Source organism: Bombina bombina, chromosome 3 (genome assembly GCF_027579735.1).
Source record: "Bombina bombina isolate aBomBom1 chromosome 3, aBomBom1.pri, whole genome shotgun sequence".
In the NCBI taxonomy this organism is placed as follows: domain Eukaryota; kingdom Metazoa; phylum Chordata; class Amphibia; order Anura; family Bombinatoridae; genus Bombina; species Bombina bombina.
The window spans coordinates 1,241,684,422-1,241,709,421 of NC_069501.1; the positions used below are offsets into that span (position 1 = coordinate 1,241,684,422).

Below are 25,000 nucleotides of genomic sequence, written 5' to 3' on the forward strand. Positions count from 1 at the left end.
AACCGTCGTAAATTGAAACCCAGTTTATAATGTAAGTCAATGGGAAGTGAGGGAGATAGGTTCCAGGCCCCTCTCAAAATTGTCATAAGTAACACCTAATACATTATTTTTAAAGCTTTGAAATGAAGACTTTAAATGCTAAACAGCATTATAAACCTAATAAAATAATCACACAACACAGAATATATAATTAAACTAAGTTAAATGAACAAAAACATTTGCTAAACAGTAATATAAACCTAATAAAATAATCACATAACACACACTTCACTTGCATTTTTCTGCAAACAGTTATTTCTATGCATTCCAATCTGGACTGATTTATAGACAGGAAGATCTTGTTACTTTGCAAGCTCCTCGATAGCTCAGGTCTGGTTAAACTGATTAATTTCAGCTTGCTTGGCTTTGCTGCAACACAAGCGGACAGCTCCACCTACTGGCTATTTTAATAAATGCACTGCTTCTCAATGCTTTTCAATAGCAGTCACATGACTGGAAAAAAAGGTTGTTATTCTGAAACGGTGTAAATTGAACCGTTGTAAAACGAGGGTCACCTGTATTGTGGGGGGGCTGCTACACTACAGAAATAATTAAAAATAAAAGTTAAAATTAAAATACTTTGGTTTGTGGGGCCAAACTGGGTGCCAGTACCCAAGATGGCGGTAATTAGGTAGGGGAGAGGGTTAGAGAGCTGGAGGGGGGGATCAGGGAGGTTGGTGCTAAGGCAGGGGTCCATCACAACTAAAATATTTTATTATTTTTATTTAAAAAAAACAAAAAACTCTTATTTAGTACTGGCAGACTTTCTGCCAGTACTTAAGATGGCGGGAACAATTGTGGGGTGCGGGAGGGAAGAGAGCTGTTTGGGAGGGATCAGGGGGTGGGATGTGTCAGGTGGGAGGCTGATCTCTAAAATTAACCCTGCAAGCTCCCTACAAGCTACCTAATTTAACCCCTTCACTGCTGGGCATAATTCACGTGTGGTGCGCAGCAGCATTTAGCGGCCTTCTAATTACCAAAAAGCAACGCCAAAGCCATATAAGTCTGCTATTTCTGAACAAAGGGGATCCCAGAGAAGCTTTTACAACAATTTCTGCCATAATAGCACAAGCTGTTTGTAAATAATTTCAGTGAGAAACCTAAAATTGTGAAAAATGTAAAGTTTTTTTTTTTTTTTTATTTGCTCGCATTTGGCGGTGAAATGGTGGCATAAAATAGACCAAAATGGGCCTAGATCAATACTTGGGGTTGTCTACTACACTACACTAAAGCTAAAATTAACCCTACAAGCTCCCTAAGTAACCCCTTCTCTCCTGTGCATAAAACACGTGTGGTGCGCAGCGGCATTTAGCGGCCTTCTAATTACCAAAACGCAACCACAAAGCCATATAAGTCTGTTATTTCTGAAAAAGGGGATCCCAGAGAAGCATTTACAACCATTTGTGCCATAATTGCAGAAGCTGTTTGTAAATAATTTTAGTGGGAAACCTAAAGTTTGTGACAAAATTTGTAAAAAAGTGAACTTTTTTTTTTTTATCGCATTTGGTGGTGAAATGGTGGCATGAAATATACCAAAATGGGCCTAGATCAATACTTTGGGATGTCTTCTAAAACAAAATATATACATGTCAAGGGATATTCAGTTATTCCTGACAGATATCAGGGTTCCAAAGTAACTAGCGCTAATTTTGAAAAAAAGTGGTTTGGAAATAGCAAAGTGCTACTTGTATTTATTGCCCCATAAATTGCAAAAAAAGCAAAGAATGTGTAAACATTGGGTATTTCTAAACTCAGGACAAAATTTATAAACTATTTAGCTTGGCTGTTTTTTGGTGATTGTAGATGTGCAACAGATTTTGGGGGTCAAAGTTAGAAAAAGTGTGTTTTTTTCCATTTTTTCCTCATATTTTATCATTTTTTTTTTTTAGTAAATTATAACATATGATGAAAATAATGGTATCTTTAGAAAGTCCATTTAATGACGAGAAAAACTGTATATAATATGTGTGGGTACAGTAAATGAGTAAGAGGAAAATTACAGCTAAACACAAACACCGCAGAAATGTAAAAATAGCCATTGTCATTAAGGGTAAGAAAATTGAAAAATAGTCCGGTCATTAAGGGGTTAAGGTGAGTTTGCGGTGCAGGTGCATATACTATGTCCCCGTAATCCATGATAGGCATCAGCATTTGCTGTACAATCTTTTCCTTTACTTTAGGGCTGAGGCAGGATTTGTTTCTGTACAGGGCACCTAGTTTTGGATAAATTTTAGATGCAAGTTTTTCTATGTGGAGGCCAAAAGATAGATACCTAAGTATTTAAAAGAGTGGACTGCGGTCAGCGTGCAATTGGATTTTGTTTTTATGCGAAGATGGGAATTTTGTAATTTGTGTAATTTAGGTCCCTTTCCAAAGATCATTGTGATAGTTTTGTCAATGTTTAGGAAGAGTTTGTTTTTTGAGATCCACTTTTCTACCTCTGTGAACTGGTCTTGGAGCACTGCTTCAAGCTGCGGCAGAAATGGAATTGTTTGCATAGATTTCTGTGTCATCTGAGTACATGTGTACAGTTGAGGATTTGCAGACATTAGGCAGATCATTTATAAATAATGTGAATAGTAGGGGGCCGAGAATGAAACCTTGGGGTACACCACACGTGACTGGAGGGAGTAGCTGTCAGAAATGGAGACATATTGTGATCGATCCGATACATATGATCGAAACCAGGTTAACGGACGATCAGCAATACCAGAGTTTTTTAGTTTGAGCAGTATATGTTGAGGTCTACTGTGTCAAAGGCCTTTGCAAAATCAAAGAAAATTGCTCCAGTTAGGTCTCCTTGTTCCATGCCAGTTTGGATGTCGTTGCAAACTTTTAGGATGGCAGTTGTAGTGGAGTGATTCGGACGAAAACCTGATTGATCAGGGGTCAGATTGTTAGATTGTTGGTAATACTCACATAATTGTGTATGGACGCATTTTTCTAAGATTGTTGACAATACTGGGAGCAAAGATATAGGGCGATAATTAGAAACCAAGGTTAACTCCCCACTTTTATGGATAGGCACTACTCTTGCAGTTTTCCAAAGTTTGGCTATGTATCCAGACACCAAGGATTCGGTAATTAGGGTTGTGACCGGTTTAGCAATTGCCGGCACACTGAGCTTCAACAGCATTGCTGGAATTTGATCAGGTGCAGACTGGTTTTTCATTTTTAGATTATTAAGGTGTTTCGAAATGACATTGATGGGTACAGGTCTAAAATTGAACTTCTCTATATTGGGTCTTTGCTGATTTAGTGGGGCCTGATCCACATTTGTAGTTTCAGGATGCGTGCCATTTATTAGTTTGTCAATCAGGGTGGTGGAGCATCTGACAAAATAACTATTAAAGGCATTTGCTACTTCTAAGGGGAGTTGCAGGGTTTGGTTGTCCACATTGACAGTGGGGGGGTTGGGAGTGGATTGGAGGATTTTGTAAGTTATTAATGAGTTTCCATATATCCATAACAATAGTACAATGCAATGCCAGACACAGTGATGCACACAAAGGAGGCATAATGCATATCAATAGATGTACAGGACACTTGGTTGTGGGATACTGATCCTGGTCACAGAGATGCACAGTTGGAAACAATGAGGGGGCTACTGACACTTCACAGAGCAATAACCCTCTTTAAAAAAACACTTAACTGTTCTTTGCAGTAAGATGCACGTGGCTGTTTATGGATGTTGTGGGATATTTTAAGGAGACATTGACGATTACAGACAACACTGACACAAGACAGTGGGGTCAGTTGGATGAGAGGTTGCTGACCTCGGAGCTAGTAGCTAATGTGCAGATAACTGTGTATTATCTATGTCTTATGTACAAGTTGAAAGAGGGACATGTTGATTGGATACTAAATCAGTAGATGGGCATATAAAGATACAATAAAGACTGCAACCATGAGTGTGGTGCAGAGTTGTGGGGTGACACCAACACTGATTGGTACCTTTGTCTTCAGAAAACATACAGTGCACACTTACCAATCAGTACCAGTGGGCGTAAACCAGAGACACAGGAAAAAGGCTAAATCTGTCTTTTTAATGCCATTTCCATTGCAAACAATTTGCAATAATATGCAGGGGCTCTACAGCTATAACAACACATTCCTTTGCTACTGGTTTTACTTTTGGAGTTGATTCCGTAAGATTTGCCTTTGGAGAGTTGCTTTATTGTTTGGTGTCAGACACATTACAGTGATGTGCAGCAGTGTGTAACTTCAGCTAGACGCGAGAGAGAGGATTCTGACTATAGATAAATGTAGTAAAGTACTTCTATATATACAGGCGGAGCTCTTGTCAGTGGCTACAAATGGCAAAGTGAGGACAACCTACATCAGATAAGGCCTATGAGGGTTGTGACAGTGAAGGGATCTGCTCTAGAGATACCTTTATAACTCAGTGACTGATAAAGTGATGCACCTTCGTGTCTGCGGTCAGACTATGTGAATACAATATGCTAAGTGACGGGTACGATGCAAAAACAACGGTTAATGTAGTGCTATAAGTCAGACCAGAGCCCATATGAGGACAGTGATGCACCTTCGTGTCTGCGGTCAGACTATGTGAATACAATATGCTAAGTGACGGGTACGATGCAAATACAACGGTTAATGTTGTACTATAAGTCAGACCAGAGCACACATGAGGACAGTGATGCGCCATTAAAGATAGTTTTGTAGGTGTCAGGTGAAGGGACGTGAGGTTAGAGGTACAGAGAAGGGCCATACATAAATATGTAATACGTTGCATTGTTTCAGTGCCTGCAGCAAATTGATGAGGTGATGTCATATGCAGAAACAGTGACACGCACAGAAATAGCCTGAAACTTCGTGCTGTGTAACAATGGCTGTCCTGAGGCTAGTCGCATGCTGTGCCCAGAAAAACATCAGAATAATGCAGAGATCAATAACACAGACACCCAGCACAACAGAGCACTACACAAACCGCTAACAACACAGCCGTGCCACACTGCCTACAGCCAGACAGACTGATTGTAAGTGCATAGCTCAATACAGATACACAACATTGCGCTGTGTGCCAAGTACTGCAGTGGGATGTGGTGAGGAGATACCTATTGTCACTGCGTATGGTATTGCGCAGCAAAGAATATGATAACGCAATCACACATAGGAGAGAAAACATATAACGGTCCAGCACAGTAAAGGGTTAAACATATCTACAACACTGGGATATAGTTCAGCAAACAATGACCCAGATGGTACTGACACACAATGCACATACACTGTGATTCAAAGCATATAAATCACAGTTGTCTGCCAATCAGGAGCTGAATCACTGCAGACCATAGTGAGATACAGTACTGTGACATGAGAAATACATGCAGCAGTGTTATGTAAGGGTCTGACATCAGTAGTAAAAAGCTGCATACACAAGAATGCTGCTGCTACTTTGTACAACAGTATTTTATAAGGACACGCCACATCCTAATATGGTTTGGAAACCACCCTTTGCACAAAAATATCGTGCTTCTATCTGTGTTGTAACTTATTACACAGGTGGGTTTGCACAAGGTCGTTATCATAACATGCTTCCAGATTGCTAAATTAACCCCATTTGATACCAAAGGGGCTTGAAGCCATCAAGTACCTTTTTCATTTAAAGGGTCATTAAAGAAACAGTAAATTGGTTTTACTTTTTAATCCATGATATATATCGACAATTAAAACTTTATTGCTGATACATGGCATAGAATTATAATAAAATGTTGTGTTAAAAGCACCACAATGCATTGCAGCCAATAAAATCAATTAATAACCACATTTGTTATACGTGCCAACCAATGCCATATTGTCTGCCTACTGGCATGCAGGGATTATACAGTTAGAAAACCCTTTATCCAAAAGTACTTGGGACTGGAAAAGGTTTGGATTTCAGAATAGTTTGGATTTTTGAATATTTGTTTCTTTAAAATGTGACAGTTTGGAGAAAGGATGGAACTAAGTGTTATGTCACTTAGGTAATATGTACACGTTATATTATAGCTTATACATGTAACCTAAAGGTAGTTTTATATAATTTCTAATACGTTTGTATACATAGTACCATCAAAAACTGTTTATTTAAAAAAAAATAAAAAAATGAATGTTTGGATTTTGGAAATCTGCATCTGGGAATATTTACCTGTAAAATAGTGGTTAATTTAAAATAAACTAGCTGTCTCTCTGTTTTCTTACATAGATAAATGTATAATGAGATTGAGTTGGTGGAGTAGCAGGCACTAGATAGTGGGGGGGATGGGGGTCACCTGGCTAAGATCACTCATCTTCACCAAATCACAGTGGGATATTAGCAAGAGCTGTAATTGACAAATAATAAAATTAAAGTGTTTTAAACTAAAAGAAAAAAAATCTGGATACAAAAGAAATGGTAACATTGTTAAAGGGACATTGTACACTAGATTTTTATTTGCATACATGTTTTGTAGATTATCCATTTATATAGCCCATCTGGGAGTGTTTTTGTTAAAAATCTATAGTATTGCTTATTTTTAAATAACATTGTGCTGATTTTCAGACTCCTAACCAAGCCGCCAAGTTTTAGATGCATACCGATGTCTACAGACTCCTGTTTTTTTCCATATGCAGGAGAGGGGGTTCTGCCTGTTTCCCAGCCCCTTTCAGTGGATGTCCCAGCCTAACTTCATCAACCGTGGGAGCTTCTAAAGAAGTTTTTATACTGGATTTTTATATCAGTATCTTTGCATACTATTCTTTATAATAGTGTCTATTACATGCTGTTATGGAAATTGGTGTATACTGTCCCTTTAAGTAATGACCCTGAGCCTTGTGTATGCAGCACGGTGAGGTTATCTAGAGATGAATGCTGGCTCTTCCCTGTAGCATCCAGTTATGTAATTCACATGAATTTAACAGAATGTTACTTATTTTGTAACACAAAAACCACAGTGTCAAGTCACACCACCAGTCTACTGTAATTTATCATCATGCATCATGTATTTCCTATGTAGAAGTGGTTGAAATAGGGACGTGTTGAGGGGATACCATAGGAATAGAACTGGAATCCTTAAAGGGCCACTGTAAGTAAATATTTTCTATGCCTGTTACTAACTAACTACCCCAAATACGCTTTTTATCAATAGCATTTCATTAACATCTCTACCGTATATCAGAAATCTTGTCTGCAAATTTAATTGTTTTCCAAACCCACTCCGTGGTTATCCTTTGCTCTGTACCAATCCGCTTACATTACCTAGGTTTCAAAATGGCGCTTTAAACACAAAGTTATTGGTTTAAGTATTTTGAACACGCAGTGCTGAAAATAGTGGGCAGGATAACGTGACATCATCGGCGAATAAAAGATATAACTTTTAGAACGTTATGAAACTTCGTTTTGGAGAAAATATAGGTCAGTAGGTTTTAATTAATGTTTATTAACTTTAATATGTTAGTTGTTTAGCTTAAAAATTATAACAGAAAGTAATCCTTTAAAGACACGCGTCTTAACTTGTGGTGTTAATTTTGTAGTTAGTTCACTAAGATTTGCCTTTGGGGAGTTGCTTTAATCTTCGCTGACTCTAAAGCTGTCAGAGAATGTAAGATTTCCAACCAATTTGCTTAAATCTCACAATAGATTTTTTGGGAAATACATGAACGTTTTTTTTTTTTTTTTGTCTGGTAGTTATTTGTCTTTAGATCCACCTGATCTTTTTGAGCATTTAAATTTTGTTTTTTAAATCTTTATACATCTTGTATGTGACCAGGTGTAGCTAGATGGCTGCTGGAAGGAGTAGGTTTGTTTTAGGATCAGTAACTTAAAGGGACACTGCACCCAATTTTTTTCTTTTGTGATAGAGCATGCAATTTTAAGCAACTTTCTAATTTACTCCTATTATCATTTTTTCTTTGTTCTCTTGCTATCTTTATTTGAACAAGAAGGCATCAAAGCTAAGGAGCCAGCCAATGTTTGGTTCAGACCCTGGACAGCACTTGTTTATTGGTGGGTGAATTTATCCACAAATCGGCAAGAACAACCCAGGTTGTTCACCAAAAATGGGCCGGCATCTAAACTTACATTCTTGCTTTTCAAATAAAGATACCAAGAGAATGAAGAACATTTGATAATAGGAATAAATTATAAAGTTGCTTAAAATTGCATGCTCTATCTGAATCACAAAAGAAAAAATTTGGCTTCAGTATCCCTTTAATTTGCCCTTTTTAAAAGTAAAGATTTGGTTACACAGTAACCAAATTGGTCAGATGGAGAAAACAAGGCTTATCTTTATGACCGTTGTTTTGACTTTGTAGTGAAAAAGACAAAACAGGAAGGCAGAAGTCTGTCTGTCAGTTACAGGGAAGAAGAGGGACGTCTTCTGTTGCTGTTTGATCATCTGACTCACTGCTATTGGCTGTCACTGGGAACCTGCGGCTGTGCTCATGCTGGGAGCTGGCTGACCCCTGGGTATAAAATGTCAGGAGTATTCAGATTTCACATGCCGTACGCTCTGCCCTATTTCAGTTACTGATCAAATGTCTACCATAGTAATATGTGTGTGATATTATTATTAAGGAAAGTGAGTTTTCTTTTTATTATGTACACACTTAAAGGGACATGCAAATCAAAAGGAAACTTTCATGGTTCAGAGTATGCACTTTTAACAAGTTTTCAGTTTATTTCTGTTAACAATTTTACTTTCTTGTCTTGGTATCCTTTATTGAAAAGCATATCTATGTAGGCTCAGGGGCAGCAGTGAACTACTGGGAGCTAGCTAGTGATTGGTGACTACAAACATATGCCGCTTGCCAGATGTGTTCAGCTAGGTTTGGGTAATGGGTTGCTTCTCTGGAGTTGACCTTAAAGGGACAGGAAACCCCAAAATTTTCTTTCATGATTTGGATATAACATACAATTTTAAACAGCTTTCCATTTTACGTCTATTATCAAATTTGCTTTATTCTCTTGTTATCCTTTGCTGAAGGAACAGAATTGCACTACTGGCAGCCAGCTGAATACATCTAGTTAGCCAATCACATGAGACAAATGTGGGCAGGCACCAATCAGAAGTGAGCTCCTACTAGTGTAGGATACGTGCATATTCTTTTTCAACAAGGGATACCCAGAGAAAGAAGCATATTTGACAATAGAAGTGAATCTAAAAGTTTCTTAAAATTACAGGCTTTATCTGAATCCTGCAAGTTTAATTTTGACTTTTTCCTATCCCTTTAAATGGACATTAAACTGCTGGTAAGGCTAAAGTAACAGGGTTACTACTCACCATGATGTTATTTTTCCTACTGCAGCACTCTTCAAAGCAGTTTTTCTTATTTTAACCCATTACAAGAGCTGTTTGGTGATGCTCATACTGGGCGCCGACATCTTGGAGAGTGCCTGTTTGTGCATCCTGTGACAGAAGTGGTGCACATTGACAGATCAGTGACGGCTTTTTGACAGGTGTAGCTTGCATATCAGACAAGCAGACACGTAATACTTTTTGCATTTCTTTTACACAGTTAGGCTTGTCAAAAAGCTGACAATGTCACTGGTCTGTGTGCTTCTGTCCCAGAAATAATATAATTAAAAAATACATCTATGACTTATGCTAAGGCTAAACTTTGCTTTGAATACATTATTATATTTAGCATTTATTAATTATTCAATGTCTATTTAAAAAAAATCTTTGCTGGCTATTTGAGGCTTCTGGGACTTTAAATGCTGTCTTATGTGTGACATTTGCATATCATAACTTAAATAGGGGATGCTGATGACACTTTGTATTTCAGTATAATTCTAGATCTAGACACAAATCTTAAGTATTGCGTACAGTCAGAGTTCAAGTCCAGCGCGAACGCATCGGAACTGAGTTCCTGCACTATTTTTGCAGGAGGAACTAAGTTCCCCCTGAACAGAAATGCTTCAGTAAAAATTTCAGATGCTGATGGTAGGAGCTAGAGCACAGTCAAGTTAAAGGGATAGTCGGATCATCTAGTAATGGGCAGTAAAACTTCCTACAATACACTAAATGCAAGCCTGTCAGCAGACCTGTTGTGTAGTTGGGATGAGGTTTGCAAGGGAAATACATGTGTACATACAAAGGAAAATAGTCCTTGCAATTAAAGGTGTTTGTGAAAGATCTTATAGTAAGATAAGCCCAATTACTTTATTTTATACACCAATAGTATGGGCAGTCTGTTTATCTGTGTTGGTGCCTGTATGTCTATCAATTTATGATCAGCAGGCCAGATTATCTGCCATATGCTGAGCTGTGCAAGATAATTTATTTGCTGCAGATTCAACCTTACCAGTTTCATCCCAAAGTAAAGGTGATCTGTTTTGCTTTCATTGTGCCCTCATGCTTCCTTTGCCAGTGTTACTTGCTTCACATTTACTTGGTGTACGTGTTAATGATTAAAGAAAATGACACTCATATTCCTTGTGACCATAATTTTACTTTAAATTACATTATTGATTAAATACAGTGTGTATGTGCATATGTACGTGTGTGTATATAAAATAATATTAACTGTGAGGGTGGATGAAGTCTTGGTGGGTTCCCACACTTTTTTGTAGGACTTGGCCCCTGTGTACAGTACTTTATGGATGAACCTTGCTAATATTATTAATAGCTTTTTAGAAAATGATCTAAAGTGTTGTTTTTTGGTGCCAATATTAAATAGTTTCCAGAACACTATTGTATTTGTAATAATATTCCTTTTACTTACAGAACCCTAAGACCAGGGCACAGATTGAGACTCTACTTCACGATGGGAAGAACAAAGAACTGCGAGACAGGCTGTGCCGCCGGATGTCATTTGGTACCGCCGGGCTGCGCTCCTCTATGGGAGCCGGTTTCTGTAATATTAATGACCTCACCATCATACAGACCACACAGGTAAACCATGCCTGATTATGCCAGTACTGTTAATCAAAAGAGATTTGGAAAACAGCACACTGATTCTTAGGCTTGTGGGGCACGGAATATAGGACCTGCCAAGTCCAAAGATACAGTCCAAGCAACCTTTTGTTGCTTGGACTATGCCAGTACTGTCACAGTACAGTGACTTTCATTTCAAATAATCTCCCAACTATGTGAAGAGTTCTTCCTTGTAGCAAATGTGTATACAATGGTGCAGCCATTTTTTGAGTTCTGCATAGGAATAATTTTACATCAGCTTTGAAATTTAGAATTCATTAAAGGGATATAAAGGTCAAAATGAAATAGTGCATGGGTGTATTTTAACTAAAAGCATTTTTGCATTATACTTTTCATTAGCAGAACTACTTATTTTAAATGGTATTCATTTTTTTCCAGCATCAGCAGTTTTCAAGCACCACACCTTCTCATAGAGTCAGCAGTGGCTTATATGACACCAATAAAGTACTCACAGGTACAATACTCACCAGTGCCCACTCTCGGAGCTGGAATACTGGTGCACGGGCCCTTGCCACATGTGTGCGTATGCTGCTGAAAAACAGTAAGAGCTTTTACTAGAAGCACTTTTGCTAATGGAAGTAATTTGCAAAAAATCTTTTATTTAAAACTGAAATGCTCCCATGTACACTTACATTTTGACCTTTCTTTCCCTTTAACTGTACTAGTGCAGCCTGCTACTGCCTTTATACAGCCTGCATAGGATGGCCGCATCAGCCATGTTTTCCTGGACACTTATGAGTTACACATGTTGCAGGGTGTGCAGAGGGGAACATGCATTTGCCTTTGGATAGCACTATTCATGTTCCTCCCTGTGTAACTCATAAGTGTCCAGCAAAACATGGCCGGGGTTGCAACCTTAAAGGGACAGTCAACACCAGAATTTTTGTTGTTTTAAAAGATAGATACAAGATAATAACAGAGGTAAAATGTGTATTAATATAACTGTGTTGGTTATGCAAAACTGGGGAATTGGTAATTAAGGGATTATCTAAGCCTCAGCAGACTGCCCCCTTATTTCAGTTCTTTTGACAGACTTGCATTTAAGACTTAGATTGGAGATGATGGCACCACTTACTATTATTATAAAAAGGGGGGTCTATAACCGTTCAGATAAGGTCAATTGGCCTCGAATTATAACTTGTGTTGTGTGGTATTGGTGCTTAGTATCTGAAACTCTACATTACAAAATTGTTAGAGAAACTAAACAAAAAATGATACTATGTAAGCATTCGAATAAGACCCTTGAATAAATTAGTGTTAGAAAAAAAAGTCACACAAATTAAAATCTAAATCTTTATTAGAACAAGTTAAAACCTGGGTGTATTAAAACTAAAGTGCTGGCAGAACTTCCAGTTAGACTGAGAATTGGTTATCAGAAGGGGGAACAATAGTATGGTACTATAATAAACTATTATGTAGGTGGCAATATAAATGGGTTGTTAAGCCTAAAATGAGAACCAATATACACTGTATAAGAGAGGCCTAATTCCCAAGTATACAAGTGGTACTAATATGATGTTCAGACTAGTGGCTTGATCAGCATATGTAACATGAGTAATACAGAATAACAGAAAAGTAGGCTGCATGCCTTGTTGCATATAAGATGGAGCGCCCCTTTATCAAATAATATTAGATGTATGACTTGCTGATCACTGGATTCAGCAACAAACGACTAATAGATGAGCAGTGCTCAAGTCTGAGCTTACTGAATATAGCAAATGAATTTGCTGATAACAGAAATAAACTGCCATTCACGTCATCCCATATATATATACTGACAACTCAGTTATCAAAATTGTTTCTAATTCTGAGCAAAATGATTAGGTCCTATAGTATATAGCTGCGGAGTACCATTAGTTAATGTGTATTGTCTCGCACATACATTATAAAAAGGTATTTGCTTGGTTGTATAATGGCTGCTGTGAATATTAGCGTAGTTATATTATTTAAGTAGCTGCAGTACTACTAATATATTGTAGTGAGTTTATCTACTCTGTAAATATATTACATTCACATTATAAGTGTATGATGTGCTTATTATCACTTGGCATTGTAGGTTAGACATATATGTTTTATGAGCCTACTCACATATCAGTGTTGTATCACTTTAATTGTAGTTATAATATTATAGGAGCACTAAACCCAAACAGCGTTACTTTAAATAAACAGGCTAAATAGCTGCTCATAACAATTGTGTTGCCTTTATGTTAAATTATATAGGAGCGCTTAATCCCCAAGTGAATGTGCTAGAATGTCAAGGCTACATAACTGCCCACAACACTGCTAATACATTGATGTTAAATTATGTGGGAGCGCATTGAGCCCCAAGTAAATATCTTTAAATATAAAGTTTAAATTGCTGCCCACAACAGATCTGTTATGCGGTGTTAAGTTATATTACTACAAGTTAGTAAAGTATGCTGGGTACTGAGATATCTGATTTGAGCATATCGTGTCTGCTTGTTATTACGAGTTCCTTACATAATTATCCTATACATTTGTTATGGTTGAGATACTCGCTATATGCTCACTCCTCAATTGCCCATACTATACCGCTTTGATTATACTTAGAATAATTGGAGGTGCTTAGATCTCTAAAAAATATCTTAAGTACCAAGGCTAAATAGATATCCAATAATTATGTTGTGTTTAATCTAAATTGCTAGAAGTTATAACAATATCAAATGCACTGTAACAACTGAATCAAGGGTATCTGCTAAGTGCTCCGAGTTACTATAGTTTGTACTCTGTATGCTTGTTAACATTAGACTATCTGCTATTTGCTTAGTGCAAGAGAGTTTTCAATTGCCATATACGTTCAAATAACCCATATATTACTGCCAGTATGAGCTTTAAAATAAAAGTAGAGTTCCCATTAGCTCCCTCTCCTCCCTTGACATGTTTCGCCGGGTTTCCGGCTTTATCAATTATAATGTGAATGTAATATATTTACAGAGTAGATAAACTCACTACAATATATTAGTAGTACTGCAGCTACTTAAAGGACCAGTCAACACAGTAGATTTGCATAATCAACAAATGCAAGATAACAAGACAATGCAATAGCACTTAGTCTGAACTTCAAATGAGTAGTAGATTTCTTCTGTTAAGTGTGATCAGTCCACGGGTCATCATTACTTCTGGGATATTACTCCTCCCCAACAGGAAGTGCAAGAGGATTCACCCAGCAGAGCTGCATATAGCTCCTCCCCTCTACGTCACTCCCAGTCATTCTCTTGCACCCAACGACTAGATAGGATGTGTGAGAGGACTATGGTGATTATACTTAGTTTTATATCTTCAATCAAAAGTTTGTTATTTTAAAATAGCACCGGAGTGTGTTATTATCTCTCTGGCAGAGTTTGAAGAAGAATCTACCAGAGTTTTTGTTATGATTTTAGCCGGAGTAGTTAAGATCATATTGCTGTTTCTCGGCCATCTGAGGAGAGGTAAACTTCAGATCAGGGGACAGCGGACAGATGAATCTGCATAGAGGTATGTAGCAGTTTTTATTTTCTGACAATGGAATTGATGAGAAAATCCTGCCATACCGATATAATGTCATGTATGTATACTTTACACTTCAGTATTCTGGGGAATGGTACTTCACTAGAATTACACTGTAAGAAATACATAAAGCTGTTTAATAACTAGAGATTATGTTTAACGTTTTTGCTGGAATGTAAAATCGTTTTCATTTGCTGAGGTACTGAGTGAATAAATGTTTGGGCACTATTTTTCCACTTGGCAGTTGCTTAATCTGTTTTCTGACAGTTTCTGTTCTCCCTCACTGCTGTGTGTGAGGGGGAGGGGCCGTTTTTTGGCGCTTTTACTATGCATCAAATATTTCAGTCAGCAACTCATTGTATTCCCTGCATGATCCGGTTCATCTCTACAGAGCTCAGGGGTCTTCAAAACTTATTTTGAGGGAGGTAATTTCTCTCAGCAGAGCTGTGAGAATTATAGTTTGACTGAGATAAAAAACGTTTTATTCTGTAATTTGTTTCCTGCTTTCAGAATTTGTTATCTTTGCTAATGGGATTAAACCTTTGCTAAAGTTGTGTTGTTTACAAGGATTGAGGCTATAACTGTTTCAATTTATTAATTTTCAACTGTCATAGATCTTCTGTGCTTCTTAAAGGCACAGTACGTTTTAATATTATTCTAATTGAATTGTATTTCCAAGTTGCAAGTTTATTTGCTAGTGTGTTAAACATGTCTGATTCAGAGGATGATACCTGTGTCATTTGTTGCAATGCCAAAGTGGAGCCCAATAGAAATTTATGTACTAACTGTATTGATGCTACTTTAAATAAAAATCAATCTGTACAAATTGAACAAATTTCACCAAACAACGAGGGGAGAGTTATGCCGACTAACTCGCCTCACGTGTCAGTACCTACATCTCCCGCTCAGAGGGAGGTGCGTGATATTGTAGCGCCGAGTACATCTGGGCGGCCATTACAAATCACATTACAGGATATGGCTACTGTTATGACTGAGGTTTTGGCTAAATTACCAGAACTAAGAGGTAAGCGTGATCACTCTGGGGTGAGAACAGAGTGCGCTGATAATATTAGGGCCATGTCAGACACTGCGTCACAGGTGGCAGAACATGAGGACGGAGAACTTCATTCTGTGGGTGACGGTTCTGATCCAAACAGACTGGATTCAGATATTTCAAATTTTAAATTTAAACTGGAAAACCTCCGTGTATTACTAGGGGAGGTGTTAGCGGCTCTGAATGATTGTAACACAGTTGCAATACCAGAGAAAATGTGTAGGTTGGATAAATATTTTGCGGTACCGACGAGTACTGAGGTTTTTCCTATACCTAAGAGACTTACTGAAATTGTTACTAAGGAGTGGGATAGACCCGGTGTGCCGTTCTCACCCCCTCCGATATTTAGAAAAATGTTTCCAATAGACGCCACCACAAGGGACTTATGGCAAACGGTCCCTAAGGTGGAGGGAGCAGTTTCTACCTTAGCTAAGCGTACCACTATCCCGGTGGAGGATAGCTGTGCTTTTTCAGATCCAATGGATAAAAAGTTAGAGGGTTACCTTAAGAAAATGTTTGTTCAACAAGGTTTTATATTGCAACCCCTTGCATGCATTGCGCCGATCACGGCTGCAGCGGCATTCTGGATTGAGTCTCTGGAAGAGAACATTGGTTCAGCTACTCTGGACGACATTACGGACAGGCTTAGAGTCCTTAAACTAGCTAATTCATTCATTTCGGAGGCCGTAGTACATCTTACTAAACTTACGGCGAAGAATTCAGGATTCGCCATTCAGGCACGCAGGGCTCTGTGGCTAAAATCCTGGTCAGCTGATGTTACTTCTAAGTCTAAATTGCTTAATATACCTTTCAAAGGGCAGACCTTATTCGGGCCCGGGTTGAAAGAGATTATCGCTGACATTACAGGAGGTAAAGGCCATGCCCTGCCTCAGGACAAAGCCAAAGCCAAGACTAGACAGTCTAATTTTCGTTCCTTTCGTAATTTCAAAGCAGGAGCAGCATCAACTTCCTCTGCATCAAAACAGGAAGGAGCTGTTGCTCGCTACAGACAAGGCTGGAAACCTAACCAGTCCTGGAACAAGGGCAAGCAGACTAGGAAACCTGCTGCTGCCCCTAAAACAGCATGAATTGAGGGCCCCCGATCCGGGATCGGATCTAGTGGGGGGCAGACTTTCTCTCTTCGCCCAGGCTTGGGCAAGAGATGTTCAGGATCCCTGGGCGCTAGAGATAATATCTCAGGGATACCTTCTGGACTTCAAATACTCTCCTCCAAGAGAGAGATTTCATCTGTCAAGATTGTCAACAATCCAGACAAAGAAAGAGGCGTTTCTACGCTGCGTACAAGAGCTCTTGTTAATGGGAGTAATCCATCCAGTTCCACGATCAGAACAGGGACAGGGGTTTTACTCAAATCTGTTTGTGGTTCCCAAAAAAGAGGGAACTTTCAGACCAATCCTGGACTTAAAGATCCTAAACAAATTCCTAAGAGTTCCATCGTTCAAGATGGAGACTATTCGGACAATTTTACCTATGATCCAAGAAGGTCAGTACATGACCACTGTAGATTTAAAAAGATGCTTACCTTCACATACCGATTCACAAAGATCATTATCGGTACCTAAGGTTTGCCTTCCTAGACAGGCATTACCAGTTTGTGGCTCTTCCATTCGGATTGGCTACAGCTCCAAGAATCTTCACAAAGGTTCTGGGTGCTCTTCTGGCGGTACTAAGACCGCGGGGAATCTCGGTAGCTCCATACCTAGACGACATTCTGATACAAGCTTCAAGCTTTCAAACTGCCAAGTCTCATACAGAGTTAGTGCTGGCATTTCTAAGGTCACATGGATGGAAGGTGAACGAAAAGAAAAGTTCACTCGTTCCACTCACAAGAGTTCCCTTCCTGGGGACTCTTATAGATTCTGTAGAAATGAAGATTTACCTGACAGAGGACAGGCTAACAAGACTTCAAAGTGCTTGCCGCACCCTTCATTCCATTCAACACCCGTCAGTGGCTCAATGCATGGAGGTAATCGGCCTAATGGTAGCGGCAATGGACATAGTACCCTTTGCACGCTTACACCTCAGACCACTGCAACTGTGCATGCTAAGTCAGTGGAATGGGGATTACTCAGACTTATCCCCTTCTCTGAATCTGGATCAAGAGACCAGAAATTCTCTTCTATGGTGGCTTTCTCGGCCACATCTGTCCAGGGGGATGCCATTCAGCAGACCAGACTGGACAATTGTAACAACAGACGCCAGCCTTCTAGGTTGGGGTGCCGTCTGGAATTCTCTGAAGGCTCAGGGACAATGGAGTCAGGAGGAGAGTCTCCTGCCAATAAACATTCTGGAATTGAGAGCAGTTCTCAATGCCCTCCTGGCTTGGCCCCAGTTGACAACTCGGGGGTTCATCAGGTTTCAGTCGGACAACATCACGACTGTAGCTTACATCAACCATCAGGGAGGGACAAGAAGCTCCCTAGCTATGATGGAAGTATCAAAGATAATTCGCTGGGCAGAGTCTCACTCTTGCCACCTGTCAGCAATCCACATCCCGGGAGTGGAGAACTGGGAGGCGGATTTCTTAAGTCGTCAGACTTTTCATCCGGGGGAGTGGGAACTTCATCCGGAGGTCTTTGCCCAAATACTTCGACGTTGGGGCAAACCAGAGATAGATCTCATGGCGTCTCGACAGAACGCCAAGCTTCCTCGTTACGGGTCCAGATCCAGGGATCCAGGAGCAGTCCTGATAGATGCTCTGACAGCACCTTGGGACTTCAGGATGGCTTACGTGTTTCCACCCTTCCCGTTGCTTCCTCGATTGATTGCCAGAATCAAACAAGAGAGAGCATCAGTGATTCTAATAGCACCTGCGTGGCCACGCAGGACTTGGTATGCAGACCTGGTGGACATGTCATCCTGTCCACCTTGGTCTCTACCTCTGAAACAGGACCTTCTGATACAGGGTCCCTTCAAACATCAAAATCTAACTTCTCTGAAGCTGACTGCTTGGAAATTGAACGCTTGATTTTATCAAGACGTGGGTTTTCTGAGTCAGTTATTGATACCTTAATACAGGCTAGGAAACCTGTTACCAGAAAGATTTACCATAAGATATGGCGTAAATACCTATATTGGTGTGAATCCAAAGGTTACTCTTGGAGTAAGGTTAGGATTCCTAGGATATTGTCTTTTCTACAAGAAGGTTTAGAAAAGGGTTTATCTGCTAGTTCTTTAAAGGGACAGATCTCAGCTCTGTCCATTCTGTTACACAAACGTCTGTCAGAAGTTCCTGACGTCCAGGCTTTTTATCAGGCTTTGGCCAGGATTAAGCATGTGTTTAAAACTGTTGCTCCACCATGGAGTTTAAACCTTGTTCTTAATGTTTTACAGGGCGTTCCGTTTGAACCCCTTCATTCCATTGATATAAAGTTGTTATCTTGGAAAGTTCTATTTTTAATGGCTATTTCCTCGGCTCGAAGAGTCTCTGAATTATCAGCCTTACATTGTGATTCTCCTTATTTGATTTTTCATTCGGATAAGGTAGTCCTGCGTACTAAACCTGGGTTCTTACCTAAGGTAGTTACTAACAGGAATATCAATCAAGAGATTGTTGTTCCTTCTTTATGCCCAAATCCTTCTTCAAAGAAGGAACGTCTACTGCACAACCTGGATGTAGTCCGTGCTCTAAAATTTTACTTACAGGCAACTAAGGAATTTCGACAAACGTCTTCTCTGTTTGTCATTTACTCTGGGCAGAGGAGAGGTCAAAAAGCTTCCGCTACCTCTCTTTCTTTTTGGCTTCGTAGCATAATTCGTTTAGCTTATGAGACTGCTGGACAGCAGCCTCCTGAAAGAATTACAGCTCATTCTACTAGAGCTGTGGCTTCCACTTGGGCCTTCAAGAATGAGGCCTCTGTTGAACAGATTTGCAAGGCCGCAACTTGGTCTTCGCTTCATACTTTTTACAAATTTTACAAATTTGACACTTTTGCTTCATCGGAGGCTATTTTTGGGAGAAAGGTTCTTCAGGCAGTGGTTCCTTCTGTATAAAGAGCCTGCCTATCCCTCCCGTCATCCGTGTACTTTTGCTTTGGTATTGGTATCCCAGAAGTAATGATGACCCGTGGACTGATCACACTTAACAGAAGAAAACATAATTTATGCTTACCTGATAAATTCCTTTCTTCTGTAGTGTGATCAGTCCACGGCCCGCCCTGTTTTTAAGGCAGGTAAATTATTTTTTAATTTATACTCCAGTCACCACTTCACCCTTGGCTTTTCCTTTCTCGTTGGTCCTTGGTCGAATGACTGGGAGTGACGTAGAGGGGAGGAGCTATATGCAGCTCTGCTGGGTGAATCCTCTTGCACTTCCTGTTGGGGAGGAGTAATATCCCAGAAGTAATGATGACCCGTGGACTGATCACACTACAGAAGAAAGGAATTTATCAGGTAAGCATAAATTATGTTTTTTTTTCTGACAATTTTAAAAGTTATGTCTTTTTCCACTCCCCCTGTACCATGTGACAGCTATCAGCCAATCACAAATGCATACACGTACCATGTGACAGTCATCAGCCATTCACAAATCCATACACACTTATTCTAGCACATGCTCAGTAGGAGCTGGTGACTCAAAAAGTCTAAATATAAAAAGACTGTGCACATTTTGTTCATGGATGTAAATTGGAAAGTTGTTTAAAATGGCATGCTCTATCTGAATAATAAAAGTTTAATTTTTATTGAGTGTCCCTTTAAATAATATAACTACGCTAATATTCACAGCAGCCATTATACAACCAAGCAAATACCTTTTTATAATGTATGTGCGAGACAATACACATTAACTAATGGTACTCCGCAGCTATATACTATAGGACCTAATAATTTTGCTCAGAATTAGAAACAATTTTGATAACTGAGTTGTCAGTATATATATATATATATATATATATATGGGATGCTGTGAATGGCAGTTTATTTCTGTTATCAGCAAATTCATTTGCTATATTCAGTAAGCTCAGACTTGAGCACTGCTCATCTATTAGTCGTTTGTTGCTGAATCCAGTGATCAGCAAGTCATACATCTAATATTATTTGATAAAGGGGCGCTCCATCTTATATGCAACAAGGCATGCAGCCTACTTTTCTGTTATTCTGTATTACTCATGTTACATATGCTTATCAAGCCACTAGTCTGAACATCATATTAGTACCACTTGTATACTTGGGAATTAGGCCTCTCTTATACAGTGTATATTGGTTCTCATTTTAGGCTTAACAACCCATTTATATTGCCACCTACATAATAGTTTATTATAGTACCATACTTTTGTTCCCCCTTTTGATAACCAATTCTCAGTCTAACTGGAAGTTCTGCCAGCACTAGATTAGAGATGGCCTAATAAATTAGCATATGAACCTCCTAGGTTTAGCTTTCAACTAAGAATACCAAGAGAACAAAGCAAAATTGGTGATAAAAGTAAATTGGAAAGTTGTTTAAAATTACATGCCCTATTTGAAACATGAAAGTTTAGTTTTTGGACTTGACTGTCCCTTTAAACCTGCACCTGTGACTGCCTGAAGGTTTGTTTGTTTTAAGAGTTTAATGTCTGCTTTTGAGACATGTCACTTGCTTCATTCAAAATGAATCTATTCTCCTAATGTTAAGTGCAAGTGTTTTTTCTTATATGAAGGCTAAAGATTGTGGGTGCACTAATCACACCACTGGTACTCAGCTCACTGTCATGATTCAATATGTAATTGTAATAGCAATTGAAAGGTCCAGCTGCACGTTTAATTTTAATACAAGCATTTTAGCCATCAGAGATTTAGCTGCTCACTGATTAGCCAAGCCAGCCAATGTAAGTATTTCAATTTAAACCCCATTTTTATTGGTTTGTTATGTAAATTACATAAGATTTTGTTTAATTCTACCAACAGCGGCCAATATTAAGGGCACTGCAGAGGGACTAAGTGCTTAAAGGGACACTAAACCCAATTTGTTTATTTTGTGATTCAGATAGATCATGCGATTTTAAGCAACTTTCTAATTTACTCCTATTATCAATTCTACATTTAGCCACCAAACAGCAAGAGCTACCCAGATGCTGAACCAAAAAAGCCTGGCTCCTAAGCTTACATTCCTGCTTTTCAAATAAAGATACCAAGAGAACAAACAAAAATTGATAATAGGAGTAAATTTAGAAAGTTGCTTAAAATTGCATGCTCTATCTGAATCATGAAAGAAAATATTTGGGTTTAGTGTCCCTTTAATTTATATGAACACTAAGTTTACCAAGACTAAAATGGGTGGCCTGGTCTTTCTAATCTTCCCATTACTGGGTCATTTTAGAGTCTGTTCACATTTATACAGCAAGGTGTAGTGAAGGGTGACAGCCACAAAACAAATGGTGAATCTAGGGGAGTCTCTATTTAAAAAAAAAAAAAAAGAACTGCAATGATATTCTTGTCATTAGATTTGAATAGTAATTTTTGCTAAAATATCTTCATAAAATACATAAACTAACCTTATCACGTCACATTCAGCGCTATTTGATTTACAGTTGTTGATTCGCTATAGATCTGTGTTTCAGCTAGGTATAACAATGTTTATTAAACCTGTAACCCTTCTAAAAATATAAATTTACAGCATTATACGAATATACCAGATTTTTTTACTTTCCTGTTTATTAAATTAAACTCACATTGAAGCCTAGAGATTGTGTTTACAAAACAGGTACAATGGTACCAGAAATCCATTTAAAGGGACATAAAACCTAGAATTTTTCTTTTATAATTCAGATAGAGCATTGGTCAGCAACCTTGGCACCCCAAATGTTTTGGAACTACATTTCCCATGATGCTCAGATAGCCTAAAGAGTGTCTCAGCTTTATAGGAAAAGTATGTCCCAAACATCTGGGGTGCCAAGGTTGCTGACCCCTGATATAGAGCATACAATTTTTAACAACACTCCAATTTACTTCTGTTATCAAATTTGCTTCATTCTTTTAATATCCTTTTTTTAAAAGAGCAGCAATGCTCTACTGGGAGTTAGCTGAATACATCAATAAGCCAATGATAAGGGGTATATATGTGCAGCCACCAATTGGCAGCTAGCTTCCGGTTATAGAAGCCTACCTAGGTATGTTTTCCAACAAAGAATACCAAGAGAATGAAGCAAATTAGATAATAGAAGTAAATTGGAAAGTATGTATGTTCTATCTGAATCGTGAAAGAAAATGTTTGGGTTCCATGTCCCTTTAAAGGAATAGTAAACACCAAAAATGTTATCGTTTAACCCATTGATGACGGGGTCAATTTTTCTACATCAAAACAACTTTCCAATGTAGACACATTAAATTCCCGCGATGGTGCACGCAATCGTGAGATTTCAATGATGGGATCCGGTCAGGGGGTGTCCCTATGAAGCTAGACGCGCCCTCCAGACCAAGATCCCATCCTGGAAGCTCCGTTGGCTTCAGGACAGCTAAACGGCTGGAACGTTTTATTCCGTCCTAACAGTGCTAAGGCCTGGTTAGGATGGAATAGAACCTCGTAACGGCCTTAAAAGGTTACAAAGATAGATAATCCCTTTATTACCCATTCCCCAGTTTTACATAACCAACACTGTTCTATTAATACACTTTTTACCTCTGTAATTACCCTGTATCTAAGCCTCTGCAGACTGCCCCTTACCTCCGTGTTTTGACAGACTTGCATTTTAGGCAATTAGTGCTGACTCCACATGCATGAGCACAATGTTATTTATATGAAACACATGAACTAATGCCCACTAGCTGTCAAAAACTATCAAATGCAGATAAGAGGCGGCCTTCAAGGGCTTAGAAATTAGCATATGAGCCTACCTAGGTTTAGCTTTCAACTAAGAATACAAAGAGAACAAAGCAAATTTGATGATAAAAGTAAATTGGAAAGTTGTTTAAAATGACATGCCCTATCTGAATCATGAAAGTTTAAATTGGACTTTACTATCCCTTTAAGGTAGGCTCAGGAGCAGTTATGCATTACTGGCAGCTAGCTACTGATTGGTGGCTGCACATATATGCCTCTTACCATTGGCTCACTGGATGTTTTCAGCTCTGAATTGTGCATTGCTGCTCCTTCAACAAAGGATTCATAGGGAATGAAGCAAATTTGATAATATAAGTAAATTGGAAAGTTGTTTAAAATTGTATGTTCTATTTCAATCACGAAAACAAAAAATCTGGTTTCATTTCCTGTTAAGAACATAATAAACATGCTAAAAAAATACAATTTAGTGTGTAAAATATAAAAGCAAATTGGTCAACATAATAAAATAGAAAAGGAGGAAATATAATTATTTATTTTTTCAGGCGAGTAGTATCAATAGTCCCAAAGAGCAATTTAAAGGGACAGTAAAGTCAAAATTAAACTGTTGCAATTCAGATAGAGCATTCAATTTTTAAACAACTTTCCAATTTATGTGTATTATCCTATTTGCTTTGTCCTTTTAATATCTTTTGTTGAAGCAGGCTCAATAGCAGCAATATACTACTAGCAGCTAGTTAAGTCATAAGGTCAACCAATGAGAAGAGGCAAATATGTGCAGCAACCCGTCACTAGTAAAAGTATGCTTTTTAAACAAAGGATACCAAGAGAACAAAATAATTTTGATAACTAATAACTTGGAAAGTTGCAGAAAAATGGCATACTCTGAGTCGCGAAAATTACATTTTGTCTTTTAATGATAGCTTAACAAGTTTATAAACATAGACCAGTAAATACTGTACATTTGTATTATTAACAGATGCAGTACAAAAAGACAATGCAATAGCACTTAACTTACTTCCTATTTCAAGTTCAGACTATGTCTTTTTCCACTCCTCCTGTCTCATGTGACAGCCATCAGCCAATCACAATTGCATATACGTATGTGTTCTGTGAATTCTTGCACATGCTCAGTAGGAGCTGGTGACTCAAAGTGTAAATATAAAAAGACTGCACATTTTGTTAATGGAAGTAAATTGGAAAGTTGTTTAAAATTGCTGCTCTTTCTGAATCATTCTCGTTTAATTTTTACTTGAGTGCCCCTTTAGCCACTGTCATAGCAGATAACTGATGCGCTTTCTGCCTTCACAACAATGCATCAGTTATCAAGCGTACACACTTAGAGCTATTTAAAGGTATTCTACCACTTGTTTACCAATCGGTGTAAAATCATCATTACATAGATTTCAATATACAAAAAACAGCATAGTTCTAACATAAAACTAAAGAAATACATTGTTTATTCAGATCAATAGGTCATGATGAATTTGTTCAGGAATAAATGTACTGTTGATAATATTATGCATATGGAGAAAAAGGGTCTACATGGAAATATACTCTTTATAACGTGACTGAAATTAAATGTCCCACAAGAAGAATCATTAGCGTTCACATTAATATTTTGTCATTTGTCTATTGATAGTGGCATCCTTTTAAAGGATTACTTTCTGTTATAATTTTTAAACTAAACAACTAACATATTAAAGTTAA

At 38.3% G+C, this 25,000-nt stretch overlaps 1 protein-coding gene across 1 annotated transcript in view; it reads left to right on the top strand.

Annotated features, from left to right (window-relative positions):
- Window positions 1-25,000, top strand: part of PGM2L1 (phosphoglucomutase 2 like 1) — a 292,082-nt gene that overhangs the window by 8,673 nt on the left and 258,409 nt on the right. The window contains exon 2 of the mRNA XM_053708758.1: window positions 10,746-10,913. Within this exon, the coding sequence (XP_053564733.1) occupies window positions 10,746-10,913 (168 nt within the window). The remainder of the gene's footprint in view (window positions 1-10,745; window positions 10,914-25,000) is intronic.